This window comes from Malassezia vespertilionis, chromosome 1 (genome assembly GCF_029542925.1).
Source record: "Malassezia vespertilionis chromosome 1, complete sequence".
Classification (NCBI taxonomy): domain Eukaryota; kingdom Fungi; phylum Basidiomycota; class Malasseziomycetes; order Malasseziales; family Malasseziaceae; genus Malassezia; species Malassezia vespertilionis.
The window spans coordinates 869,051-891,554 of NC_079247.1; the positions used below are offsets into that span (position 1 = coordinate 869,051).

The window sequence follows — 22,504 nt, forward strand, 5'->3', positions numbered from 1 at the left end:
TGTTGATTCCCTATACACTCGCACGGAGTGTCTTGCGTGTCTTTTCACACTGCTCTACGCAACTTGGTGCCCCCTTTTTCTATGTCTGGACTGCATTGTACACCGTACTGGTGGCTTGGCCATTAGAGGCTATTGCGCGCGTGATGGGCCTTGCATATCAGCTGTACGTGATAGTTGGTGTCGCACTCATCTGCGGCACACTACTTGGCCTTGTAGCGAGCCTCCTGCTCCTGCTCGAGGACCGCTTGTACATAGCCAGGCTGTCGTAGTGGTTCGTGCATACCACGTGACTAAAACGAAGCTGCGGCGGCGGCGCGTCTTGAAGCGGCATGTCAGGCAGCACTGTCGGATACCAGCTGCCGTGGGTCGAAAAGCACAGGCCCAAGGCGCTGCGCGACATTGTCGGGAATTCTGCTACGGTAGATCGTCTCCGCGTGATTGAAGAGAACGGCAACGTACCCCACCTGCTCGTGTCTGGCTTGCCTGGCATCGGGAAGACAACAAGCGTGCACTGTCTTGCACATGCCTTGCTGGGCGATGCGTACAAAGACGCTGTATTGGAGCTGAATGCATCAGATGATCGGTACGTGCACTCTTGCTAACCACAGCGGCATCGATGTCGTGCGCAACAAAATCAAGTCGTTTGCACAGAAAAAAGTTTCGCTGCCGTCTGGCCGGCACAAGATCATTATACTCGACGAGGCGGATAGCATGACGCCAGGTGCGCAGCAGGCACTGCGCCGCACGATGGAAATATATGCCAACACTACACGTTTCTGCTTTGCATGCAACCAATCCAACAAGATTATCGAGCCGATCCAGAGTCGATGCGCGATTCTGCGATTTGGCCGCGTGCAGGACGACGAAATTCTAAAGCGCCTCGTCGAGATTTGCAAGGCAGAGCACGTCGAGTATGCGGATGAAGGGCTCGCTGCGATTGTATTTACTGCTGAGGGTGACCTGCGGCAAGCGGTCAATAACTTGCAGTCTACCTGGACCGGGCAGGGCTACGTGAGTCCGGACAATGTATTCCGGGTGTGTGATCAGCCGCACCCCATGGTTGTCCGCGAGATCTTGTCCGCATGCAACCAAGGAGACTTGGACGCGGCGCTGGACAGGCTTGACGAGATCTGGGCGTTGGGCTACTCTCCGCTGGACATTGTCGCGACGCTTTTCCGCGTCGTGAAAACGATGGACGCTTTGCCAGACCCTGTGAAGCTCGAGTACATTCGCGAGATCGGATGGACACACATGAGGACTCTCGAAGGCGTCGCAACGCTCCTGCAACTGAGCGGTCTCATTGCGCGCCTCGCCAAGTTGGTACGTCGGCGCATGGCTCACCCAGTCGATGAATCCCACCTTGTTTGTGTTGTAGCGAGTAGCTTTTACATTGCGTATTCACACATTACGTACAGTTCACTACGCGCCTGTGGTCCGATGCACGGCTGACCGCGGCTGCGCATATCCTCGCCGTTCCTCTCCCGCCGAAGAGGATCGGGGATGCGCGCCGGAGCGCAGCTCGGCATTATCCTGGCGCAGCTTGAGGTGTTCTTCCTTCAAGCGGCGCAGCATGTTTTCCGTATTCCGCACAAATTGCACGGCGGTCAAATAGTCGTTCTCCAGCTGCGATGTGCGTTCCTGATGCTGTACCACGGCCTCGTCCAAGCGGTACTCTGCTTCTTCTGCACGCTGACGCAGCGCCTGGAGCTCTGCACGCGTGTCGAGCGTCTTGCTTGTCCGCGCATCGCGCACCGTCTTTTCGAGCTGCAGGCTGACCTGGTGAAGCCGGTCCTGGCTGCGCTCAAGCTCGATTGCATTGTTCATCGCGTTCTCCTTGCATCGCTCCAAATCGCGCTCGAGCTGCGTTGTTCGGCGGTCGCGCCAAATTTGGGGGTTCGCAAGCACATCGTCGTCAGGCACGTCGACATTGTGCTCGGACAAGAGCTGCCGGAGAGCCATGTTCTTCACTGTAAACTCTTCCATCTGGCGCGAATCGTCCGAGGAGCGCGCGGCTTGAGCATTGTCCTTTACCATCGCGAGGTCGTGCAGTGCTTGAGCAAGTTGCTTGCGCTGTACACTCACTTCATTATACAGCTTATTGTTCGTGCGCTGCAGTTGATTTGCGCGCTCTGTCGTCTCTTGCACCGTAAGGGCCATGTTGTCCACCGCCCTGCGCGACTCTTGCTGGAGGTTGTGGAGAGAGCGTGCTTCGTCTTGGAGCGCCTGGATAAACTCGGCGTTGGTATGGCTCGCATCGCGCGAAGTGTCGAGCGAATCGCGCGTGTTTTGCAGCGCAAGCAGCTGAGCGAGGCCGCCGGTGGCCGCTTCGCGATGCGTCTGTGCCTCGCGCTGCAAGTTGTTCACAATCGTCTCGAGCTCGGCGACGACCGCTGCTTGCTGTTCGAGTTGCTCGTTCTTCGCCTCCAACTCGGCGGCGCGCGCTTGCAGGTCTGTGCGCAGTTGCATAACCGTTTGGCTCTGCGTGTCGTACTGGCGCATGTGCTCTGCACGTTGCCGCTCGTACTCGCCGTTTTGCGCATGCGCGGCGTTTAGCGCCTCTTGGAACTGGGCAAATGCGGCGCGACTCGTCTCGACGCTGCGGTTCGTCGTGCTGACTTGATCTTCTAGAACGCCGCGTTCCGACTGCTGCTTGGCCAGCGTAGATGTGAGTGCAGAAATCTCCGCGGCGTGGTCGCGCAGCAAGGATTCTGTGACGTAGGTGTGTTTCTGCAGCGCAGAGTACTCATCGTACACCTTGATGTGCGCCTCCTCGGCAGCGACGGCGCGCTTTGTCGTTTCTGAGAGCCGGTCTTCGGCGAGGCTACGCAGCCGCGCCTCGAGCCTAGCCTGATCGTGCAAAACAGCTACTTTGCGGTCCAGCTCGGCATTTTCGCGCGTCGCTGTGGTCAGGAGCTTCTCGAGCTGTGCAACGCGCTGGCGCTCCAAATGCACGCGCTCGTCAATATTGTTCGAAGATTCGCTGGCAACGAGCTTTGCACGGTAGTACGCCGCTTCTTGCAAAGCAGCAAGGCGTGCGCGCTCCTGAGCAGCCATGCGTGTTTCTTCTGTTTGCATCTGCTCGTTGAGGCCAGTGCGCACGGCTGCAATCTGCGTCTTGAGTGTGAGGAGCGACTTGATCGTGGCTTCCTGCCCCGACCCGTCCTGGCCCACATCCAGCGTCTCTACATCCAGCGTGTCTTGGACAAGCGGCGCTTGGGTGGGGGGGACAAATCCTTGCTTGACCGCCAAGGCCAGCATGGATGCAAGCCACATTTCCGAGGTGCGTGCGCTGTCGCTCGCGTCCAGTGCACTGGACGGCTTGGCCAGGCTCGGCGTGCGCTCAAGCTGGCTGGCGGCCGGCGGCGGTGGCGGTGCTACGGCCGGGGGTGCGCGCGTTTCTACTACCGGTTCGAGCGCGGCATCGGGCATGGGCGCAGCCCACAGGTTTGCTTGCACAGGCGGCGCAAGGCCGGCCAGCTCTTCCTGGGTGAGCGCTGGCTGGGGGGCGGCGTACGGATTTGCCGCGTTCATAAGCTCGGGTGTGCTGGATACTTGCGGGATTACTGGAGGGGGCACGTCTGGTATGGTCGCTTCGTATGAAGACGCGGGTAACTCTTGGCGCGGCGATGCAAACTCGGGTGGTGCAGGCACGCTTCCGGTCGTTTGCGAGGTGGTGACAGGGAGCGGAACAGGCTCCATGCCCGCATTCATGTCCTTGGTCGCAGGTGCAGGCGACTTACTCTCTGGCTGTTCTTCCGCTTGCGATTTTGCGCCGCGCTCGGATTTGGCGGGATACTTGATTTTCGTGGTATCCAAAACATGCATGCAGGTCGGCTCGTCCTGTACAGCGCCTGTAAAAGACTCGCCACCGACGACCAAGATCCTGTTTCCGGTGGTGACCATTGTGTGACCCGAGCGGCCAAATGGCGCCGGTCCCATGTGTGCAAACATAAACCAGCGGTGACTCGTGATCTTGAAGCTGGCAAGATCACCGAGATCGTTGCCGTCCACGCCGCGACCGCCAAAGACGTACATAATATCGTCGACCATACAAGCAGCGTGGCCTTCGCGAGGGGCAGGGATATAGCCAACGCACTTGAGCTCCGTCCACGTATAGGTAACGAGGTCAAAGCACCACGTATCATTGTAGTGAAAGTTGCTGTCTGTGCCGCCAAATATGTAAAGCCGGTTGCGGTACACGATGCTCGAATGGCCCGTGCGGCGCGGCGGCGTATTCCCATTCGTTTGAACAAGCTCCCAGGTGGGCGTCGTTTTGAGGCTGTTCAGGTCGAACCGCCAAAGCTCGTCAAAAAAGGTGGACTCGACTTGCCCGCCAAATACAAAGAGGTTGGAGCCGATGACGGAGAGAGTGTGGCCGTAACGGCCAATGGGACCGGCGCCGTTGATGGCTCCGGCAAGGACGCGCGTCCACTCGCGGTTGTTCAGGTTCAAAAGGTACAGCGCATCGTCCTGCTTGTCCTCGGCCCGGATCTTTGTATCACCGCCCCAGAGGATAAACACATTGGAGACAAGCACAGCAGCGTGTCCAACACGGGGCAGTGGTGCCTGTCCAGAAGTTTGAACGAGGGTCGCATTCAGTGCAATGTCTGTCTTGACGCCGTTAGACCGCTGGATCTGGGTGTGCTCCACCTTGGTAATGTACATGTCGTTTTTGACACTATCACGGACAAGGCCACCAAAGATGTATACCTCGTTATTCGAGCCAGTCGACTGGTTGCTTGCGTGGCCGTATCGCGGAAACGGCGGCGGGCTCAGCACACCCGGCGGCGCGCGGCGCGACTCGTCGAGGAACCGCGGGGGGTTCATTGTGATCTGTTTCTGGCCCCAGGGATACACAATGTTTTGCTGGCGAGTGCGCTCTTGAAGCTGGGAGCCTTCTATGGCTGGGGATGCTGCATTGTGCGGTACAACTTTGCGGATGGCGGGCTGCGCCGCGGCAAATTCCGGATCCGCAGCCTGTGAAGTAACAAGCTGCGGCTGGACCTGCTCAGCCATGTCGTGCTCGCGCGCAGTATTGGGGGGAATGATGCCACTAGGAAGCGACTGGCTCAGCACTGGCACGTTGGCACTGCCCAGATGCGGGGCATGGGACACAGCGTCCGGATTGGCGCTGAACGACGCCGACGTATCCGGCATCAGTCCCGCGAGCTTACTCGCGTCATTTTGCTCGCTCTCGGAGCGCGTGTGCGAAACGATACGCGACATTAGCCCGGGCCTGCCGGTCTGGCGCGCGTTGGCATTGTTGCCTACAAGCGTGACACCAGCGCCCGCAGCAGCGTCGAATGGCTGCTGCGGGCGCTCTTTTTCGCTGGAGCGCTTCTTACCAAATATCGCCATGCTGTCTGTCCCGTCTCACGCGCAGACGTAGCAGTCGCGCGCCTACAAAACGCCGACGGATGTAGCCGGTCGTGGAGGTGGTAAAGGGGGGAAACAAGCCAACCTTGCACGCGGCCCTCGCGTAGATGCAAAACCCTGCACTTGGGGACACGACAGGTGCTGACAGCCACGCGGTGTCAACAACACGCATGCAACCTGCACGCCATGCAGAATTTCGCAGAAATGCACGTGGTCAAATGTTGGCGCTGCTTCCACCTACGTGCGCCGCTGCGCCGCTGCGCCGCACCGCTCGCTCTTGTGCACCGCGTCCCTCGCCCCGACGCTCCACGCTCGTGTTGCGCTAGTTGACGATGCGGGTCCTTTTTTCTACACTTTTGCTAGTGTGGACTGTGCAGGTGCGTGCACTGGCATCTTCGAGCGGCCACGGCGCAATACCCAATCCGCGTCTGCGTGGCGCAGTGCCGACGCCCGCAACGCCTGTACGGCGTGCAGCAGTCGCCGCGCCGACGCTATCTGCACGCGGCGCCGACGATGACAAGCCTGCGGGTGGCCTCACCGTGACCCATCCCCCACAAACCGACCAACTCTCCTACTTCAAGATTGCGCCGCACGTGTCTGTTACGTTTGGCTGGTCGTATACCTCGCTTTCTACCACACCGGAAAAGCTGTACATTGTTGCATCCTGCTCCCAGAACGGGAATACATACCCCATTGCGCCTTCCCCAGCTGGCATTCCCGCAACACAGACGAGCGTGACATGGTACCCATACGGCTACCGCACGCAAGCACTTGCGCAGGGTCTACCCGATCTAGACGGCGCCAAGTACAGACTGATGATTTATGACGATAATGGGCCCGACGCTGTCCCGCTCGGCGGCCACTTTGCGCCGAACAATGCGGTTGAGTTCTCGTTGTACTACCCGAAACACTATACTCCTCTTTCTGAGTGGCAGTGCAGCTCGTGCAATGCCGCATCTGGACTTGATTCTCGCTCGCCTTTTGCGATTGCTGCGCTTTGCACCTTGCTCCTGCTCGCGTGCTCAGCCCTGTGGATCGTACCGCTGCCGTAGCTTTTTCGAGTGTTATTCACGTGACCATACGCGTGGTGGGCGCAGCACGCGCACGCTGGTGGCCCCGCCGGCCGAGCGTGGGTGTTTTGGTATGCAGGCGCAGCGTCCGCGAAGCTGCGCTCGCGCTCCTTTTACTTGCACAATTTGTACGGAATTCATTCTGGTGTGCATGGACAGGATTTTCCGGTTCACACACAGCTGACCGTACATTTGCTACTGTATTGAGGCTGTTTACACACGAGCGTTTCTCACGTCTCACTGCTGCATGCTACCAGTTGCTGGCCTCGAGTCTGGCCTTCCGACACACGGCGCGCTAAGCAGCGCACCGCGCGAGTCTTGGATGCTTGGCGGCACGGGCATGCCCGGCGCCGCACAAGCAAATGCATATTGGGATGCTCTTGGCGGGGAGCGCACCGCGAGCTCGCAGTCGCCGTCCCGCTACATGTTTTTCCGCGCCGAGCCGGAGTCCGGCGGCTATTTACCGCAACACGCGTCAGCACAGCACGCTACCGCTCCGTTCTTTGCTTCTCATTCCGGAAGTGGTATTTACCCTTACTCTGCGCCAATGCATCCCGAAGTTTTGCAGCACACGCAGCGCTTTGGCACCGAAGGCTACACCTTGGTCCCAGTGCCCAACTTTGCAATGATGGACCAGTCCCATGTACCGATGCTGATGCAACTCCCGCATAACAGTACGAATCCTGGTGCGTTTATGATGCACGCTGGAGAGAAGCAAGCCCTGCTCCAGTCGCTTGGGGAGCGCGACTCTGTGCTGGACGAGACATGGAGTCGGCTGCGCAACGACGAGTCCGCCCATTCCCGCGACGCTTCCATGGAAGAGCTACTGGCCTTTTCGCGGCAAGCACAGTCAGAGGTGGGCGCGGGCCCCAATGTGTTTGTTTGTCCCCACTGCGAGAAGCGATACACAGGTAAACACGCGCGCAGCATCTGGCGGCGCCATTTGCAGGACAAGCACGCGATTCCACTCGCGGTCCAGCCGCGCAGGACACGCTGGGACCGCGATGCAAACAGACCGCGGAATGCAGAAGAGCGTCGGGAGCGGATGCTGGAAAGCAAGCGACGCTGGGCAAGGAAGAAGCGCGAGCAAGAGCGTCTTGCCGCTCAAGGCCTTGTGCATACCAAACGCGACACGCCCGATGGTGATGAGCCAGAGCTTGTCTCTGCATCCAAGGAAGATTTCGAAGAGCCGAGCGAGGAGCTTGTGGCCTTGCGCGCTCGCTCGCCCTCCCCGCGTTCTTTGCCCACGCCGAAACGCAGCGCATTTGCACCCCGCGACATCAATGTTCCAACACGTCTGCGCGACACCATGGGCACATTCAAGTCTCCGGGCAATGCCGAGCCCAAACTGTTTATTCCGTCGCCAATGCCTCTTCAGTTCACGCCGCTGCGCGAATCGTGGCGCGGCGCGCCTGGGATTGGGCTTGCAATGAGCCCCGAGCTGAGCGGTTCGCGCGACCCAAAGAAGCGCAGCGTTTCTCTGCGCAGCTCTGTTAAGCGCTCGGCTATGGATCGTGCCGCGCTGGCATCCTTCTCGCGGGTCGATCCTAGTCCGCGTGTGTTTGTGCCAAGTGCAACGAAGCGCGACGAGCCGCGCACCTATACAGACCTGCAGGGTTCTCCAACTGCCCACTCTTTTAAATCGCGTGATGGACGCTCGGGTGATCAATTCTCGAGCCCACAGCACCTCGGCCTCACGCAGAGCCTCGGCCTCGCACCGCATTCCGCTTCCAAGCAGGGCGTTTCTCCCATGTACGGAGGGATCAGCATGACACCCACGGCTGGCGGGATTACTCCATACAGCAAGATGCCGTTTGGGCTTACTCCTACGATTGGTGGTCTTCTGCGCGCTGGGCATGACGGCATGGGAAGCGTGCCGCCCAGTGCAGGCGATTTGTCCGCCTCTGGTTATATGATGGGCTTTGCTGCGCTCGATACGCCCTCGGACCTCGTACGGCGCAGCTCAATTCAGCGGCACGGCCGCGCAGAGACCTCGTTTCATTCGAGCTCGGAGCGCGACGAGGAAGAGGAGGAGCCCGAGAGTGAATTCCAGCGGAATGCCTCGCCCTCCATCCGGCAACGGCCGCGTGTGCCAAGGTTGCCCGCACACGAGACGCCGTCTAAGCAGCGCTCCAATCATAGAACTCCGGCTCGTGCTTCTGGCGTTGGAACGCCCCGAAGCCCGTGGCAGCGCACGTCGCATTCTTCGCGCGCCTCGCGCATTCGGTGACGGAGAGCGCCTTGTACTGTAGTTAATATTATTGGTACCTCCACATCCCCTTTTTCATGCCCACTTGGGAGGCTGCACTCGCTCCGTTTCTGCATGGCCAGCGCCTGTGCTTGGACTTGCGCGAAAAGCAGGCCTTTGCCGATGGGCACTTGGCGCATGCAGTACACATACACGGAAAGGATGCGCTTGCGTCGCGGTTCAGTACGTTGCCTGCGCGCGGCGTTGCTTTTGTTGTGCTTTGCGCCGACGGTGCGCTGCAAGACACCATCGCACTCTTCCAGCCGCCCGAGCGCTGGGACATTGTGGGCGTATTTGGACTAGGGTCAGAGGAGCATATAGTGGAGGGTATTCACCCCGGCTACGCCGTAGCACTTCCCGCATTTGCACAGTGGGCGCAGGCGCATGGGATTTGGCGCAGCGGCGCCAACCCGCGCGGCGCAGACGATGCGCCTGCACTGCTTTTTGCGCCTGCACCTGTCGTTGCGCGCGCATGCGCTTGGTGGGATGCGCGGCACGAGCACGGTACACACACTTTGCTGGACGTGGGGTGCGGCGCAGGCCGCGACGCGACGTTTTTGCTTGCGCGCGGTCAAACACACTGGCACGCGACGACGATGGATCGGTGGCGCGCGGCATTAGAGCGCGCAAAAGTATTGCTCGAAGACAACGGGCTGCTTGCGCGCGCGTCTGTACTTGAGGCGGCCATCACAGACACCGGTGCGCTCCGTATGCACGACACAGTATACCCGTTTTCGGAAGCGCCCCTACCACACGCCATGTACGATATGGTGCTACTTATTCGCTATTGGAACATGGCGCTTTTACAACATATCCCCAAGCGTGTCGCGCCGGGTGGGCTGGTCGTGCTGAGCCACTTTGTGCACGAGCCGCGGTCAGCGCAGGGCTTGGTTGTGGAGGCCACTTTGACACACTACGACACACCGCCCATCGCAGCACGGATTCAGCCAGGCGATATCGAGTGCCTATGTGCCGCATGGCAGGCTTTTGGCGTATGGCATGTGCTAGAGAATCGTATCGAGCCGATCGAAGACAAACGCCCGGTGCAGAGCGTGCTTTTTTACCGTAGCGCCTAATTTCCGTAGCGCCGCGCGTGCTTCCTCACCTCCACATGTCCGACCTCGTGTACGTGCGCGCAGCCGACTCATTGCAGCACGCTTGCGACCTGCTCGCTAAACCAATGGGCTCTTGACTTTGACGGAAACAGGGATAGGATTGCTGCATCGATTCATCAGGCCAAAAAGCTTGGCTGCACCGTGCGTCTCGGTCCTGAACTGGAAATTCCGTGCGTTTGCCGTCGCGACTGACCACAGCGGCTATGGCTGTTATGACCATTTCCTCGAGCAGGATACCGAGCTGCATTCATGGCAGGTGCTTGCTGAGCTGTTGAGCTCGGATCTTACGGATGGAATTTTGTGCGACGTCGGCATGCCTGTTCTGCACAAGTCGGTGCTGTACAATTGCCGGGTCGCGATTGCAAATCGCAAGATTGTGTTTGTACGGCCCAAAATGTGGCTCGCAAACGACGGAAATTACCGTGAAATGCGCTGGTTTACGCCATGGCTGCGTCCATTTGTCGTAGAAGAACACGCGCTCCCGTCGTATATCCGGCAAGTTACAGGCCAGGAAAGTGTGCCTTTTGGCGATGCACTGCTCGCTGCGCGAGACACGATACTGGGGGTAGAGCTGTGTGAGGAGCTTTTTATGGCAGCTAGCCCGCACATCTCCGCAGGCTTGAGTGGTGCCGAGATTATCTTGAATGCGAGCGGTTCTCACCACGAGCTGCGCAAATTGCACCGCCGTGTAGAGCTGATCAAAGAAGCAACGCTCAAGTCTGGCGGCGCGTACTTGTATGCGAACCAGTGCGGATGTGACGGGGATCGTCTCTACTACGATGGAAGCGCTATGATTGCTGTGAACGGCGCGATTGTCGCACAAGGGAAACAGTTTTCGCTGGACGATGTGCAGGTCGTCTCCGCAACGGTCGATCTTGCCGAGGTGCGTGCGCAGCGCACGGGCAAATCGCGAGGACTGCTAGCGGCTTGGATGCAGGCAGGAAATGGCGGGCTTTCTCCGGGCGGGCCCTCCGTAGTGCATGTCGATATGGCGCTGTGTCTCGAGCTTAGCGCTGGCGTTTTGCAAAATTCGCGCCCGTCTCCCGCTATTTCTGTGCACTACCACACCCCAGAAGAAGAGATTGCGCTTGGGCCTGCATGCTGGCTATGGGACTATGTACGCCGTTCCAGAACACAGGGGTTTATGCTGCCACTATCCGGTGGGATCGACTCGTGTGCTACCGCCGTGATTGTACATAGCATGTGCCGTATTGTGCTGGACGCATGCATGCACGGAAATGCGGACACAAAAGAGCGCGTTCTTGCTGACCTTCGCAGGATTGCCGACGAGCACCACGAATGGTTCCCTGCCGATCCGCAAGCGATTGCACAGCGTATTTTCGTCACATGCTTCATGGGTACGACCAATTCAAGCCAAGAGACACGCGCGCGCGCCAAGAACCTTGCTGTGGCCCTCGGCTCTTACCACTACACGTTCGACATTGACTCTGTCACAGCGTCCATTCTAAACCTCTTTTCTCTCGTCACGAAACGCACGCCGCATTTCCGAGTGCATGGCGGCACGCCTGCAGAGAATTTGGCGCTTCAAAACATTCAAGCGCGCACGCGCATGGTGCTTGCCTATCTCTTTGCACAGCTTGCGCCCTGGGTCCAGGGCCGTAGCGGCGGGCTTTTGGTGTTGGGGAGCGCGAATGTGGACGAGAGTTTGCGTGGGTACCTGACCAAGTACGACAACTCTGCCGCCGACCTGAACCCCATTGGTGGCATCTCCAAGACAGACTTGAAGCGCTTTATTGCGTATGCGCGCGATGCATTTCACCTCTTAATTCTCGACGAGTTCCTCGAGGCGCCGCCGACCGCAGAGCTGGAGCCTATTACCGCTGACTACGTGCAGAGCGACGAGGCGGATATGGGCATGACCTATGACGAGCTGTCTATGTTTGGCCAGCTGCGCAAGGTTGGCAAGTGTGGCCCGTACAGCATGTTTGTCAAGCTCCTGCCCATGTGGACGCCGCGCCTGTCGCCCATCGATATTGCGGCCAAGGTAAAGCATTTCTTTTTTGAGTACGCGAGAAATCGGCACAAGATGACGACCTTGACTCCGTCGTACCACGCCGAGTCGTACAGCCCCGACGACAACCGTACGTACCGCTTCTACTGACAAGAGGGTTTGACTTGCGTCCTTTTCTGTACCCCATTCACTTTGCATACCAGTTCCGCAAGATTTATGGACTGGTGGAAAAGGTACGTGAAGTTTGTGCTCACATTAGCTCTCTACATAGCTAGAGCGCTTTGAGCTCGCGCTCCGCTTTGCGAATCGCGCGGCGGCGCGTATCCAAGCTGGTGCTGTAGGCCTTGCGCAGCAGGAATCCACGGGGGACAATGTAGTTTGTGATCCAGTCCACGTACGCATGCACGGGCCATGGCGTGAGTGTGTAGGGACGGCCCAATGCGCCTGAGCTGCGGTTGATGCGCTGCAAGGCGGCGCGGACGTAGGACTTGGGCATAGGCACCATTGCCGACGGGCGGCGCACCTTGGACATGCTGCTAACTACAAAGAAGGTGTTGAGCAGCTGGACGTCGACATTCTCGTGGCGGAGCTCCTCGCCGAGCGCCTGGGACCAGGCAATCAGGAATGCTTTGGAACCGGCGTAGGTAGTCAGCAATGGCGTAGCCCATTGGCCGGAAAAGGAGCCTAAGTTAAGGATCAGGCCCGCTTTGCGGCGCGCAAGACGTGGCGCAAAAATGCGCGTGACGTGCTGCGTAGCGACAATGTTGACCATGACAATCTTGTTCATCTCCACAGGGTCCATCTCAATGAAAGGGACGGGCATGGCGTGCGAGAGACCCACATTGTTAATCAGCACGGCCACGTCCAGGTGGCTCGTAAGCTTCGCAAGCTCCTCGTACTGTGCAGGAGTGGCGACAGCAAAGTCCATGGCGTAGTGCGCCGTCTTGGTGCCGGGGTACTTGGACTCGATATCCGCGCCGAGCGCAACGAGCTTTTCTACCGTGCGGCTCACCAGCACAATGTTGAACCCATTCTGGGCCAGCTGCACGGAAAACTCACGGCCTATACCGTCCGTGGCACCCGTGACTAACGCCCAGGAACCCGTGCCGCGACTCTTCTTGTTCGCACCGTACTTGGTGAGCGAGGTACCGGACAGTACGTGGATTTCTAGGAAAAGGTACACAAAATACAACGCAATGCACAGCGCAATCGCAGCGCCAAAGCACGCAAATCCAGTAACAACCGTTTCCCGTGCGCACCCCACCATTGTTGTAGAGAGCCAACGGGACACAGCGGGCCCCCACGCTTGTGTAGTGCTGACTAAATTTTTACTGGCGGCGAGGCACGCTGCAGCAAGCCTTCCGCATGGCGAATGGCGCAGTCGCATCTCCCGTGCTGGGAGAACACAAAGCGTCGCCGGTACCTGGGGGAGAGGAGCTGCAGATGGGAACGGTGCTTCTTGTGTGCCTAATTCATGACAATGATCAGTTGCGTGAGCGATGGACGGAGCTTGGTGAGCGCGCACTGTGCCCTTTGTTCTGTGCGTTGGGCGCGTTGCAACATGCATCCAGCTTACTCGTGGGCGGCGTACTGTACAGATGCGAGCCAAAATCCGAGCTTGTTTCTTTACTACGACCCGAGGAGAGCATCGAGCGCATCCCGTTTCTCCCAGCAGCGCGGTTTACTGCTCACGCCCACAAGGTGCTTTCTGCGCGCGGCGGCGCCGGTGTTGCGCAGCTGGATGCGCTTGATTTGCGTCGTGGAGAGATGCAGACAGAGCGGGATATTGCGGATGGGCTTGCCGCGGCTTTGGAAATGCTCGATGCGCGTGAAACACAAGCGCGGATTGCGCCGTTTGCGCGCGCGGCGCTTGCCGCCAACTTTCCTCCCGTTTTATCACGCTATCTGCTGCATATTGACGCGTGTGATGGCAGCGCTGTTCCCCGCGCACCTGCCCTTGAACCTGCATTGAATATGGCATCTACCTTTGACGGTATGGATACGGTCGCGCTTGTCGCACAGCTAAACAGACGGCCCATTACGATCGGAACGGTCGTGAGTGTACGCAATGCTAGCGCAAGAGCGCGCATTTCTGTTGCGCGTGCGATGCAAGACATGATATGCACACGACTGTGCGAGGGTCATGTAAACTTGAACGAACTGCTCGGCGCCGATTGGCGGCCGCCCGAGGACGTGGAAGTGGTGCTGAGCAGCGCACACATTAACAAAGCACTGCGCAAGGATGCGAACGGTGCAGAGGAAGCAGGACCCAAGAAGCGACAGCGCAGCGATATGCCCGTGACTGCTGCGACGGTCAGCACGACGCCCAAACAGGACCAGGTGCTTCTCGGGAAAATTTTGCTGCTCCAGCAGCGGCTCACATTGATGCTCAAGAATCTGGGTCAGTTGGCTGCATCCCATAATGGCACGGCTTTGCAGAGTCAGACACTGGAGAAGATCAAGCAACAATTGCTTGTCCAGCAGCAGGCGATCAACGCACAAACCTATCGATTACGCACCAGCAAGCAGCCCAACTTTAATCCGATTCTCCAGGCCTTGATTACGATTGACAAGGAAGCGCGCGAGGCTGGCATCCAGCTACACGGTCCAGGCAGTGCGCCTTCCAACGCGCGCCAGGAGCTGAAGAGCAGCGCTACCCAAGGATCCAACGCGCAGCAGATATTTTGGCAAGGTGTGGTACGCTGGAGCGCTTCCGGGCAGGTCAATGGAGAGAGCATGTTTACCTTTGTGGTTGCATCGATAGCCAATGCTGGCAATGCTCGTACGCAGCTTGGCTTGCCGTGGCCCAGCATCATGGAAGTACAGCATTTTTTATCCGCGGGTGCAGCAGACTTGCAAAGGATGATTTCGACACACCGGATGCCTGTCGTACTCCTTACACTACGAAGCCTTGTGTCGAATGCACCGGTGCGCGGCGCAGAAAACAATGAGCGCAACTATCGCTGGCTTGCAGAGATGCTGCAACTTAACCGAAGGGTGGCCTACATACCGCTCGGTGGTTCTGGATGTGGTATTTTGCTAACACCACTCGCAAACCTACGGCCGCAATCCGCCGGCGCAAACGAAACGCCGCGTTTGCTTGCGCTGGTATCGCGCACACCAATACCGTTTGCGGAAATGACCATGTCCAACGCGGCTACCACTACAGCGACGAATACTCGGGGTATGGTATCGACAGCTCCAGCGATGCAAACTGTCCCAAAGGATATGATGCCGCAGGAAGCGACGGCCATGTCCAATTTTGCCCCACACATGCCAGTGCAATCGATGACATCTTCGATGCTGAATGCGTCGCAAATGCTCTCTATCTCACAACCCAGTATAAATACCCCCGAGCTGATGCAGAATATGGCCCAGCCATTTTCTTTTCCCCCTGCTGGCGTCTCCAACACGTTTGTGCAGCCACAAACATCCCTTTCGGACACACTCTCGCAGCTGCTGGCGCAGACGAATGTGCCAAACATGACGAACACGGTGCCGCAAATGCAAGCAAGCAACCCCATGGCTGGCAGCGTTTCGCTTGCTGTGCCATTGCAGCAGACCAACACGACAAATACCCTCACCGCGGAGCAGCTCCGTGCGCTGGGCTTTCCTTAATGCAACTAGCTTATATAATCATTTTTGACTCTCCACCGCCATGAATGCCGAGGCGGTCTTGCCGTCAGAGTACCTGTCCTCGATGCAATCGAAGCATCCAACCAGCGTCTCGCATGGCAGATCGATCCAGAGCAACACACAAAAGCGCATGTCTTTGTTTTCTAGCGAGCGTCTTGATAAAAGACCGTTCTGGAAGGGCTACCAACGGGTCGTGGGGTTCGACACTATGGCAGATGCTGAGAATACGGAACAGAGCGCATCCTATACACTTCAGATAAAATCAATTGGATACGCACGCACTAAACACACACGCACATTTATGTGCGCGGTCGACGCTACCAAGAGCAGCGAACGCGCGCTGGAATGGATTATGGAAAATCTCGTCGACGACGGCGACGAGATCGTTGCTGCTCGCGTGTTTGAAGGCGAGCAAGATCGAATGGATCCTGTAGTGGCACAAGAATGTGCGAATGCTTTGCTTGCTTCTATCGTCGACCTGAACGAGTCTGCAACACCACGCCGCATCTCTGCTACCGTCGAGTTTCTCTCAGGACCCATTAAATCATCTATACTGCGTCTCGCCACCATTTACCGACCAGAGAGCTTGACGATAGGGACGCGGGGGAAACAAGTCAGCGCGTTTGAGAAGATTCTGGGTACCACGCCGCTGGGTAATTTAAGCAAAACACTCATTTGGCAGTCGCCTGTGCCCGTTATCATTGTGCGGCCAGAAGATCGCGTGCAGAAACATTTATCCAAACGCATGGCCGATCCACGAAGACACGAGTATTACGATCTTGTACAAAGTAATGAGCAGCTTCCCATGAGCTTGCCGCCACACGCCGAATAGCACCCATAGTGTTGCTAAACCTCCACATCTTGCATCGGGTTCCTCTCCACAGCCATGTCACAACGCTTGGTCGTAGTAAGCAATCGACTGCCGGTGACGATCAATCCAAACAGCTCCGTGCCTGGTGGGTATGTATTTAACGAGTCTACCGGCGGGCTTGTTAGTGCCTTGTGTGGCACCAAGAAGGCGATGGAGTTTACGTGGATCGGCTGGCCAGGCCCGGGCGTGCCTACTGGTAGCATCCCGTACATTGAGACGACGTTGCGCGAAGAGTACAACTGCAAGCCAGTGTGGCTTCCAGATGAGATGGCTGAGCGGCACTACAATGGATTTTCCAACTCAATTCTATGGCCGCTCTTTCACTACCACCCGGGCGAGATGAGCTTTGATGAGGAGAATTGGACTGCATACCGCGAAGCGAATATGCGGTTCGCCAAGGCGGTAATGGAAGTACTTCGACCCGGAGATCGGGTATGGGTGCAGGACTACCATCTCATGCTTCTTCCGCTGATGTTGACCGCACTTTTGGAAGGCAGCGGGATTGAAGTGCTAATCCCCCATGACAATCCCAAGCTTGGCTTAATCGCCAAAATTTGCGCCGAGTCGATGCCCGAGTTTTCCGTCATTCCTGCGCGGTCGTGCGCGGGGGATCGAATATTACGTCGCTCCGATATCAAGATTGGATTCTTCCTGCATACACCTTTCCCAAGCAGCGAAGTGTACCGCATCCTCCCTGTCCGCCGCGAGATTTTGCTTGGGGTTTTATTCTGCGACTTGATTGGTTTCCAGACGTACGACTATGTCCGCCATTTCCTCTCTTCCTGCATGCGCATCCTTGGCCTACCGACGTTTCCGAATGGTGCCGCGTTTGGCAACCGACACGTCCAAGTGCGGACCTACCCGATCGGCATTGAACCACAGCAGTTTGAAGAGTGCCTTCAGCAAGAGTCTGTACAGAGCCGCATTAGCCAACTTTCGCGACGCTTCGAGGGGGTAAAGATAATTATCGGCGTCGATCGACTTGACTACATCAAAGGGATTCCCCAAAAGCTGCAGGGGCTAGAGACCTTCTTCGAGGACCATCCCGAATGGATTGGCCGCGTTGTTTTACTACAAATCGCCGTACCTTCGCGGCAAGACGTGGAAGAGTACCAAAACTTGCATACTACCGTCAACGAGACAGTCGGGCGAATCAATGGGCGTTTTGGCACGGTCGAGAGTTTGCCCATTCATCTATTGTATCGCTCCGTGCCTTTTAAAGAACTATGTGCATTGTATGCCGCAAGCGACGTGTGTTTAGTGACAAGCACCCGCGACGGTATGAACTTGGTGCGTTGAGGTTTAAATTTGCTTACGCTAGGTTTCCTACGAGTATGTGGCATGCCAGCACGAACGGAATGGTGTCATGATTCTTTCCGAATTTGCAGGAGCTGCTCAGTACGTATTGCGCGCATTACAGCTCATCCAGATCGCTGAATGGTTCGCTGATTATCAATCCGTGGGACCGCTTCGCGGTAGCGGATGCAATTTATACTGCACTGACTATGCAGCCTGAAGCGCGGCGTGCAAACTCAGAAAAAATGCTTAAATATGTCAAGCGGCACACCGCCTCTTGGTGGGGCCGCAGTTTTGTGGAAGATCTCGGCAAGACGCACGACAGTAGGTTGGACTGCGGGATCGAACACGCATAAATTCCAATGCCGTAGGAGTCTATTCTCTTTTGTATTCCTCCGGAGTCCTCAACTTCAGACTCAGTGCATGTAAACCACGCTCAAACTCGGCCCCCAGCAATGCATTCACGGCGCGATGACGCGCAATTTGTGGTTTGCCTTGAAAGCGGTCCGAAACGATTTCCACAAAAAAATCTGTGGTATAAGCGAAAAATGATACATACGTGTTTCTCCGTTACCACCTCCTTGCGCCGCCATAGCTGCGTGGTGCGCGTGCTTCATCGAGCTGCTTGTAAGTTCCGCAAATAAACGTACTCATTCCGGACAAGCAGTTGCTCCGGTGCAAACTCATGGGTGACTTTTTCGCGGATACTTTCTTCCACAGACATTGGGGTCGACGAGACGTAGGTACGCAATCCACTGAGCCGCACTGGACGACCAAACGAGCTGCGCAATGCCTGTCGCAGCGCCATGAAACCGCAAAGCAACCTTGCAGGTGGTAGCTTATGTCATCTATTGCGCACATGGCAAGGTTGACTACAACTGCTATAGAGGTAGACAGTACTCAGAGCTGGTACGCAGTTTTAATGTCCGCGCCGGCCTTGCCTTTCTTAGCCTGGCCAAGACCGTAGCGACGCAGACGAATAGCCTGCACGGCAATGAAGCCTGACGCATTCTCAGGCTCAAAGCCACCCATTTCATCCATCGAAGAGAATTGCGCATCGTAAAGCATTTCTTCGGAGCTGCGGCCCTCGACAACGACGTTGCCCCTGTATAGCTTCAGCTTTACTTCACCATTCACCGTGCTCTGACTCGCGGGAATGCAGCCACGGACAAACTTGCTCTCGGGGCTGAAAAAGAATCCATAGTAGAGGATCTCGGACAGCTTGGTGGTGATGAGCTGGTCACGAACGCGGCGCACTTCGCGGTCAAGCGTAAGACCCTCAAGGTCGATATGCGCAGTGCGGAGGATCGTGGCGCCAGGAGACTCGTAGCAGCCACGAGACTTGACACCGATGAAGCGATTCTCTACAATGTCGACACGGCCAATACCGTGCTTGCGGGCAAGAGCATTGAGGGTCAAGAAAATGTCGACTGAGTCGGTATGCGTCTTGCCAGAGGCAGGCACGCTGACTTTGGCCGGGATGCCCTCCTTAAATTCGATTGTGATCCGCTCGGGCTCACTCGGCGCATTCTCGGGCGATTGCGTGAGCTTCCACATGTCATCAGGAGGCGTCGTGTTGGGGTCTTCCAAGATACCAGCCTCGTACGAAATGTGGAACAGGTTCTCATCGGTCGACCAGGGCTTGGCCTTGGTCTGCGTCACAGGAATACCTTTCGATTCTGCGTACTCCAAAAGTGCACTGCGTCCCGCAAAGCGTTCGTAAAATTTGGCGATGCGCCATGGCGCAATGACCTTGATATCGGGTTTCAATCCGTAAAAAGCGAGCTCGAAGCGGACTTGGTCATTGCCCTTGCCGGTACAGCCATGAGACACGTACTCACAGCCTGTCTTTTCCGCGGTCTCAATCATACCGCGCGCAATAACAGGGCGCGCAAGCGAAGTTCCCAAAAGGTAGACATCCTCGTAAATTGCGTTCGCTTGCACCGCAGGGTAGATCAGCTCTTCCACAAATTCACGGCGCATGTCCTAGATGTGAGCAACAAATCGCGAGCACATACATCCAAAATAAAATCTTTAGCGCCGCACTTCAGCGCCTTGGCACGGACAGCCTCGAAGTCTTCTTCCTGGCCGACGTCGGCCATATACGCAATCACGTCATATCCTTCATCAATAAGCCACGAGAGAATAGTCGATGTATCTGAATAGTCAGTATAAATCCTGCATCAAAACGTACCAAGACCACCGGAGTACGCTAGCAAAACACGTCCAGAGTTCGACATGGTCAGAATGAAGAAAGACGCGAGCGATAAGCGTCGCGAAGCTGCCCCGCACATGAGTCAGCCAAAAACACGTGATGCATAATTTTTGCCGTAACACTCCACTTCGCTTCCGTACGATGCCCAAATCAGAGCGCAGGCGCGCACCAAAGCGCAGCAAACAGGAGGAAACAACACCTGATGTGGATATTCAGGAAAATAAAGACGATTGGATTGAATCTTCGGATCTCAATACTCCTTTCGGGCTTGTGCAGCCGGAAATGCAAGCATACTTTAAAGAAATGAATGTGCACTTGACCAAGTTAAAGCATAGTGAGGACACCGAGGCGAGCGCAGAAGAAGCTCAGATGCTTATTCAGGCTGCACTGACAGAAATGGATGGGAATGAACTGGTGCTGGCGACAGACCCCACATGCTCTCTTGTGCTTGAAAATATGGCAGGTGTCATGGGGATCAAAGCGCTGCGTGTCTTTTTTGATCGCATGGCGGGTAGCTATTTTACATTGGCAGAGCATAGGTTTGGCTCACACGTTCTTCAGTCTATGCTGAGCGCTGCACAAGCTGCTATGAACGAGGACTATTCTACAAAAGAGGAAGAAACTGATCCGGAGCAAGGTGTACTACGGACGTTACCACAGCTCATTAAAGCCATGTTTCTGGAGCTAGAGCTGTCATTTGAAGAGATGCTTTCAAATCAGTTTGCAAGCCACGTACTGCGTAGCTTGATTGCACTGCTTGCCGGAGTACCGATTTCTTCGTTTGACGATCTGCGCTCCAAACGAAGCGCAAAGTACCGTTCCAAAGAACACCAGCGCGACATGATGGTAGATACAGGGGCGAAGACCGATGCACCACAGGATTTTGTTGTTCCTCCTCTGTTTTTGCGTATGCTTTATCAACTGTACGATGACATGCATTCGATACTGCAACCAAAAAAAATTTGCGCTATCATTCCTGACCGGATTGCAGCACCGACACTGAGCGTAATTCTGAAATTAGAGAATGGATTAACCGATGGCAAACAGAGCAAGGCATGGGCGCGCGACTCTATTACTGCGCGCGTACTGGAATATACGGACAATGGTTCAGAGCGTAGCGATATCATGGAATCGGCCTTGCGCGACACGATCGCTACGCATGTGTTGCAAAGTGCGCTACTTGGGGCGCGAAACACTGCATTGGCGCGCTTTTGGAAAGTGTATATCCGTGGTCGGGTAGTGAAGCTTGGCGCTCACCCATGCGCAAATTTTGTTGTGGCCACACTGCTGCGTCTTTTGCCGATAACCAGCAATGACGAGGGTCCGTTTGCAGAGGCTCTCTCTGAGCTTGAGCAGGCGGGCGATCAGCTTGTGAAAAACAGCATGCTGGGTACGCTGCAAACAGCTGTGGAGCGCTGTGCAGAGGCCAATGCGCTGGAAGACAAGGTTATGAGGGCTGTACTTGCTGCGTTTCGATTCCCTTTGGAAGGAGAGATTCCGCTCTTTGTTCCTGTGGTGCTGAGTATGCATACCCTGAAAGCATTTAAGAACCTTGCTAAAAGCGCCGATGAAAAGGAGGTGCCTGGGAAGCGCAAGCGAGCTCAAAACGAAGATGAGCGTGTTACTACACAAGGGAGTATTCTTTTACAACGCGTAAGTCTATTGCATCCGCCACACCAGCAATACCTGTACGATAGCCTTGCGAAAAACAAGGCACTTTATTCTTGGTGCTGCTCTCCTGTGGCTGTACACGTTATTTTGGCAGCTTTGCAGACGCCTAATGCATCATATGCGCAACGGCGTACACTATTATCCTCTTTGCTACCGTTCCTGTTGGACTTATGTGACGACATTTGGGGTAGCCGTGTTGCTGATGCGCTGTGGAATGCTGCAGATGGGTTTACAAAGGGAAAGATTGTAGAGCTTGCTCTCAAGCATGAAAAGCGGCTTATTGCTTCAACTTACGGGCGGTTTTTTATACAGCGCCTACACTTAGGTGTCTACCGCAAGAGCCGTGAAGAATGGAGAGAATGGGCTGTGACGCAATCGGTGCCTACGGAAACGGGCCGGCCAAACGATACGGTGAACCCGTTTGCATTTTTGCGCGTCAGACAATTAGAGACCACTTCTACAACACGCAAGAAGCGTAGCATGGATGGACAGAGCGCGGAACTGGATACCATTTTTGCTGCTATTGAATAGGTTCTGTAGTGCATAAATTTTTGCTGCGCAACCGAAGTTCTAGCATAGCTACAACGGGAAGATCACACAGCAACAATATTCGTCCCGACGAGCGCCCGCAATCCCTATGGGCCAATTGGCAGGGAGCGAGTGACTCTAAAGTCCGGACGTGTTAAAGACATTAAGAGAAAAGCCAACAGCAACGCGTGGGTTTTTTTCACGAAGCGCGGCGCACCTCCATTTCTCAACACGTGAATTATTCCTCCGGCGCACAGACCACGATGAGCAGAGCGCGCCCCCTTTTGTTTTAACCAGGTTTGCGTTTGTGATGGACGGAAAACCCGTGCCGCCCATCTCGATCCATGCTTCTCCGTCAAGATCTTTGCGCAAATTTCAGGCTGTTCGCTCTCCTGTTATTGGGACAGACATACCTGTCGAGTTGATCGTCACTACACCGCCATGGCTGCACAAAACGCACCGGACCGAAGGCGCATCACGCACAGAAATATATGCACTAGTAAATG

The 22,504-nt window shown here is 56.3% G+C and overlaps 12 protein-coding genes across 12 annotated transcripts; 9 read left to right on the forward strand and 3 right to left on the reverse strand.

Moving 5' to 3' along the window:
• Positions 1 to 329: 329 nt before the first annotated feature.
• RFC4 (replication factor C subunit 4) lies at positions 330 to 1,375 on the forward strand (the record flags this gene model as incomplete). Its single annotated transcript, XM_056205362.1, has 3 exons — positions 330 to 583; positions 609 to 1,320; positions 1,346 to 1,375. The coding sequence occupies 3 exons, from the start codon at positions 330 to 332 to the stop codon at positions 1,373 to 1,375; spliced, it is 996 nt and encodes a 331-aa protein (XP_056061337.1).
• A 44-nt stretch (positions 1,376 to 1,419) lies between these two features.
• On the reverse strand, positions 1,420 to 5,358 carry MVES1_000503 (uncharacterized protein; the record flags this gene model as incomplete). The annotated part of the gene is made up of 1 exon (XM_056205363.1): positions 1,420 to 5,358. The coding sequence occupies one exon, from the start codon at positions 5,356 to 5,358 to the stop codon at positions 1,420 to 1,422; it is 3,939 nt and encodes a 1,312-aa protein (XP_056061338.1).
• Positions 5,359 to 5,708: 350 nt separating this feature from the next.
• Positions 5,709 to 6,428, forward strand: MVES1_000504 (uncharacterized protein; the record flags this gene model as incomplete). The annotated part of the gene is made up of 1 exon (XM_056205364.1): positions 5,709 to 6,428. One exon carries the CDS (start codon positions 5,709 to 5,711, stop codon positions 6,426 to 6,428), a length of 720 nt encoding a protein of 239 aa, XP_056061339.1.
• A 265-nt stretch (positions 6,429 to 6,693) lies between these two features.
• Positions 6,694 to 8,676, forward strand: MVES1_000505 (uncharacterized protein; the record flags this gene model as incomplete). The annotated part of the gene is made up of 1 exon (XM_056205365.1): positions 6,694 to 8,676. One exon carries the CDS (start codon positions 6,694 to 6,696, stop codon positions 8,674 to 8,676), a length of 1,983 nt encoding a protein of 660 aa, XP_056061340.1.
• Positions 8,677 to 8,732: 56 nt separating this feature from the next.
• MVES1_000506 (uncharacterized protein) lies at positions 8,733 to 9,770 on the forward strand (the record flags this gene model as incomplete). Its single annotated transcript, XM_056205366.1, has 1 exon — positions 8,733 to 9,770. The coding sequence occupies one exon, from the start codon at positions 8,733 to 8,735 to the stop codon at positions 9,768 to 9,770; it is 1,038 nt and encodes a 345-aa protein (XP_056061341.1).
• Positions 9,771 to 9,805: 35 nt separating this feature from the next.
• QNS1 (NAD(+) synthase (glutamine-hydrolyzing)) lies at positions 9,806 to 11,931 on the forward strand (the record flags this gene model as incomplete). The annotated part of the gene is made up of 3 exons (XM_056205367.1): positions 9,806 to 9,819; positions 9,848 to 9,979; positions 10,008 to 11,931. The coding sequence occupies 3 exons, from the start codon at positions 9,806 to 9,808 to the stop codon at positions 11,929 to 11,931; spliced, it is 2,070 nt and encodes a 689-aa protein (XP_056061342.1).
• Positions 11,932 to 12,052: 121 nt separating this feature from the next.
• MVES1_000508 (uncharacterized protein) lies at positions 12,053 to 13,048 on the reverse strand (the record flags this gene model as incomplete). Its single annotated transcript, XM_056205368.1, has 1 exon — positions 12,053 to 13,048. The coding sequence occupies one exon, from the start codon at positions 13,046 to 13,048 to the stop codon at positions 12,053 to 12,055; it is 996 nt and encodes a 331-aa protein (XP_056061343.1).
• A 98-nt stretch (positions 13,049 to 13,146) lies between these two features.
• MVES1_000509 (uncharacterized protein) lies at positions 13,147 to 15,399 on the forward strand (the record flags this gene model as incomplete). Its single annotated transcript, XM_056205369.1, has 1 exon — positions 13,147 to 15,399. The coding sequence occupies one exon, from the start codon at positions 13,147 to 13,149 to the stop codon at positions 15,397 to 15,399; it is 2,253 nt and encodes a 750-aa protein (XP_056061344.1).
• Positions 15,400 to 15,439: 40 nt separating this feature from the next.
• Positions 15,440 to 16,249, forward strand: MVES1_000510 (uncharacterized protein; the record flags this gene model as incomplete). Its single annotated transcript, XM_056205370.1, has 1 exon — positions 15,440 to 16,249. The coding sequence occupies one exon, from the start codon at positions 15,440 to 15,442 to the stop codon at positions 16,247 to 16,249; it is 810 nt and encodes a 269-aa protein (XP_056061345.1).
• Positions 16,250 to 16,303: 54 nt separating this feature from the next.
• MVES1_000511 (uncharacterized protein) lies at positions 16,304 to 17,940 on the forward strand (the record flags this gene model as incomplete). The annotated part of the gene is made up of 3 exons (XM_056205371.1): positions 16,304 to 17,578; positions 17,610 to 17,620; positions 17,718 to 17,940. 3 exons carry the CDS (start codon positions 16,304 to 16,306, stop codon positions 17,938 to 17,940), a joined length of 1,509 nt encoding a protein of 502 aa, XP_056061346.1.
• Positions 17,941 to 18,484: 544 nt separating this feature from the next.
• Positions 18,485 to 19,824, reverse strand: ARG1 (argininosuccinate synthase; the record flags this gene model as incomplete). The annotated part of the gene is made up of 3 exons (XM_056205372.1): positions 18,485 to 19,570; positions 19,603 to 19,742; positions 19,779 to 19,824. 3 exons carry the CDS (start codon positions 19,822 to 19,824, stop codon positions 18,485 to 18,487), a joined length of 1,272 nt encoding a protein of 423 aa, XP_056061347.1.
• Positions 19,825 to 19,940: 116 nt separating this feature from the next.
• NOP9 (Nucleolar protein 9) lies at positions 19,941 to 22,001 on the forward strand (the record flags this gene model as incomplete). Its single annotated transcript, XM_056205373.1, has 1 exon — positions 19,941 to 22,001. The coding sequence occupies one exon, from the start codon at positions 19,941 to 19,943 to the stop codon at positions 21,999 to 22,001; it is 2,061 nt and encodes a 686-aa protein (XP_056061348.1).
• Between the last annotated feature and the right edge of the window lie 503 nt (positions 22,002 to 22,504).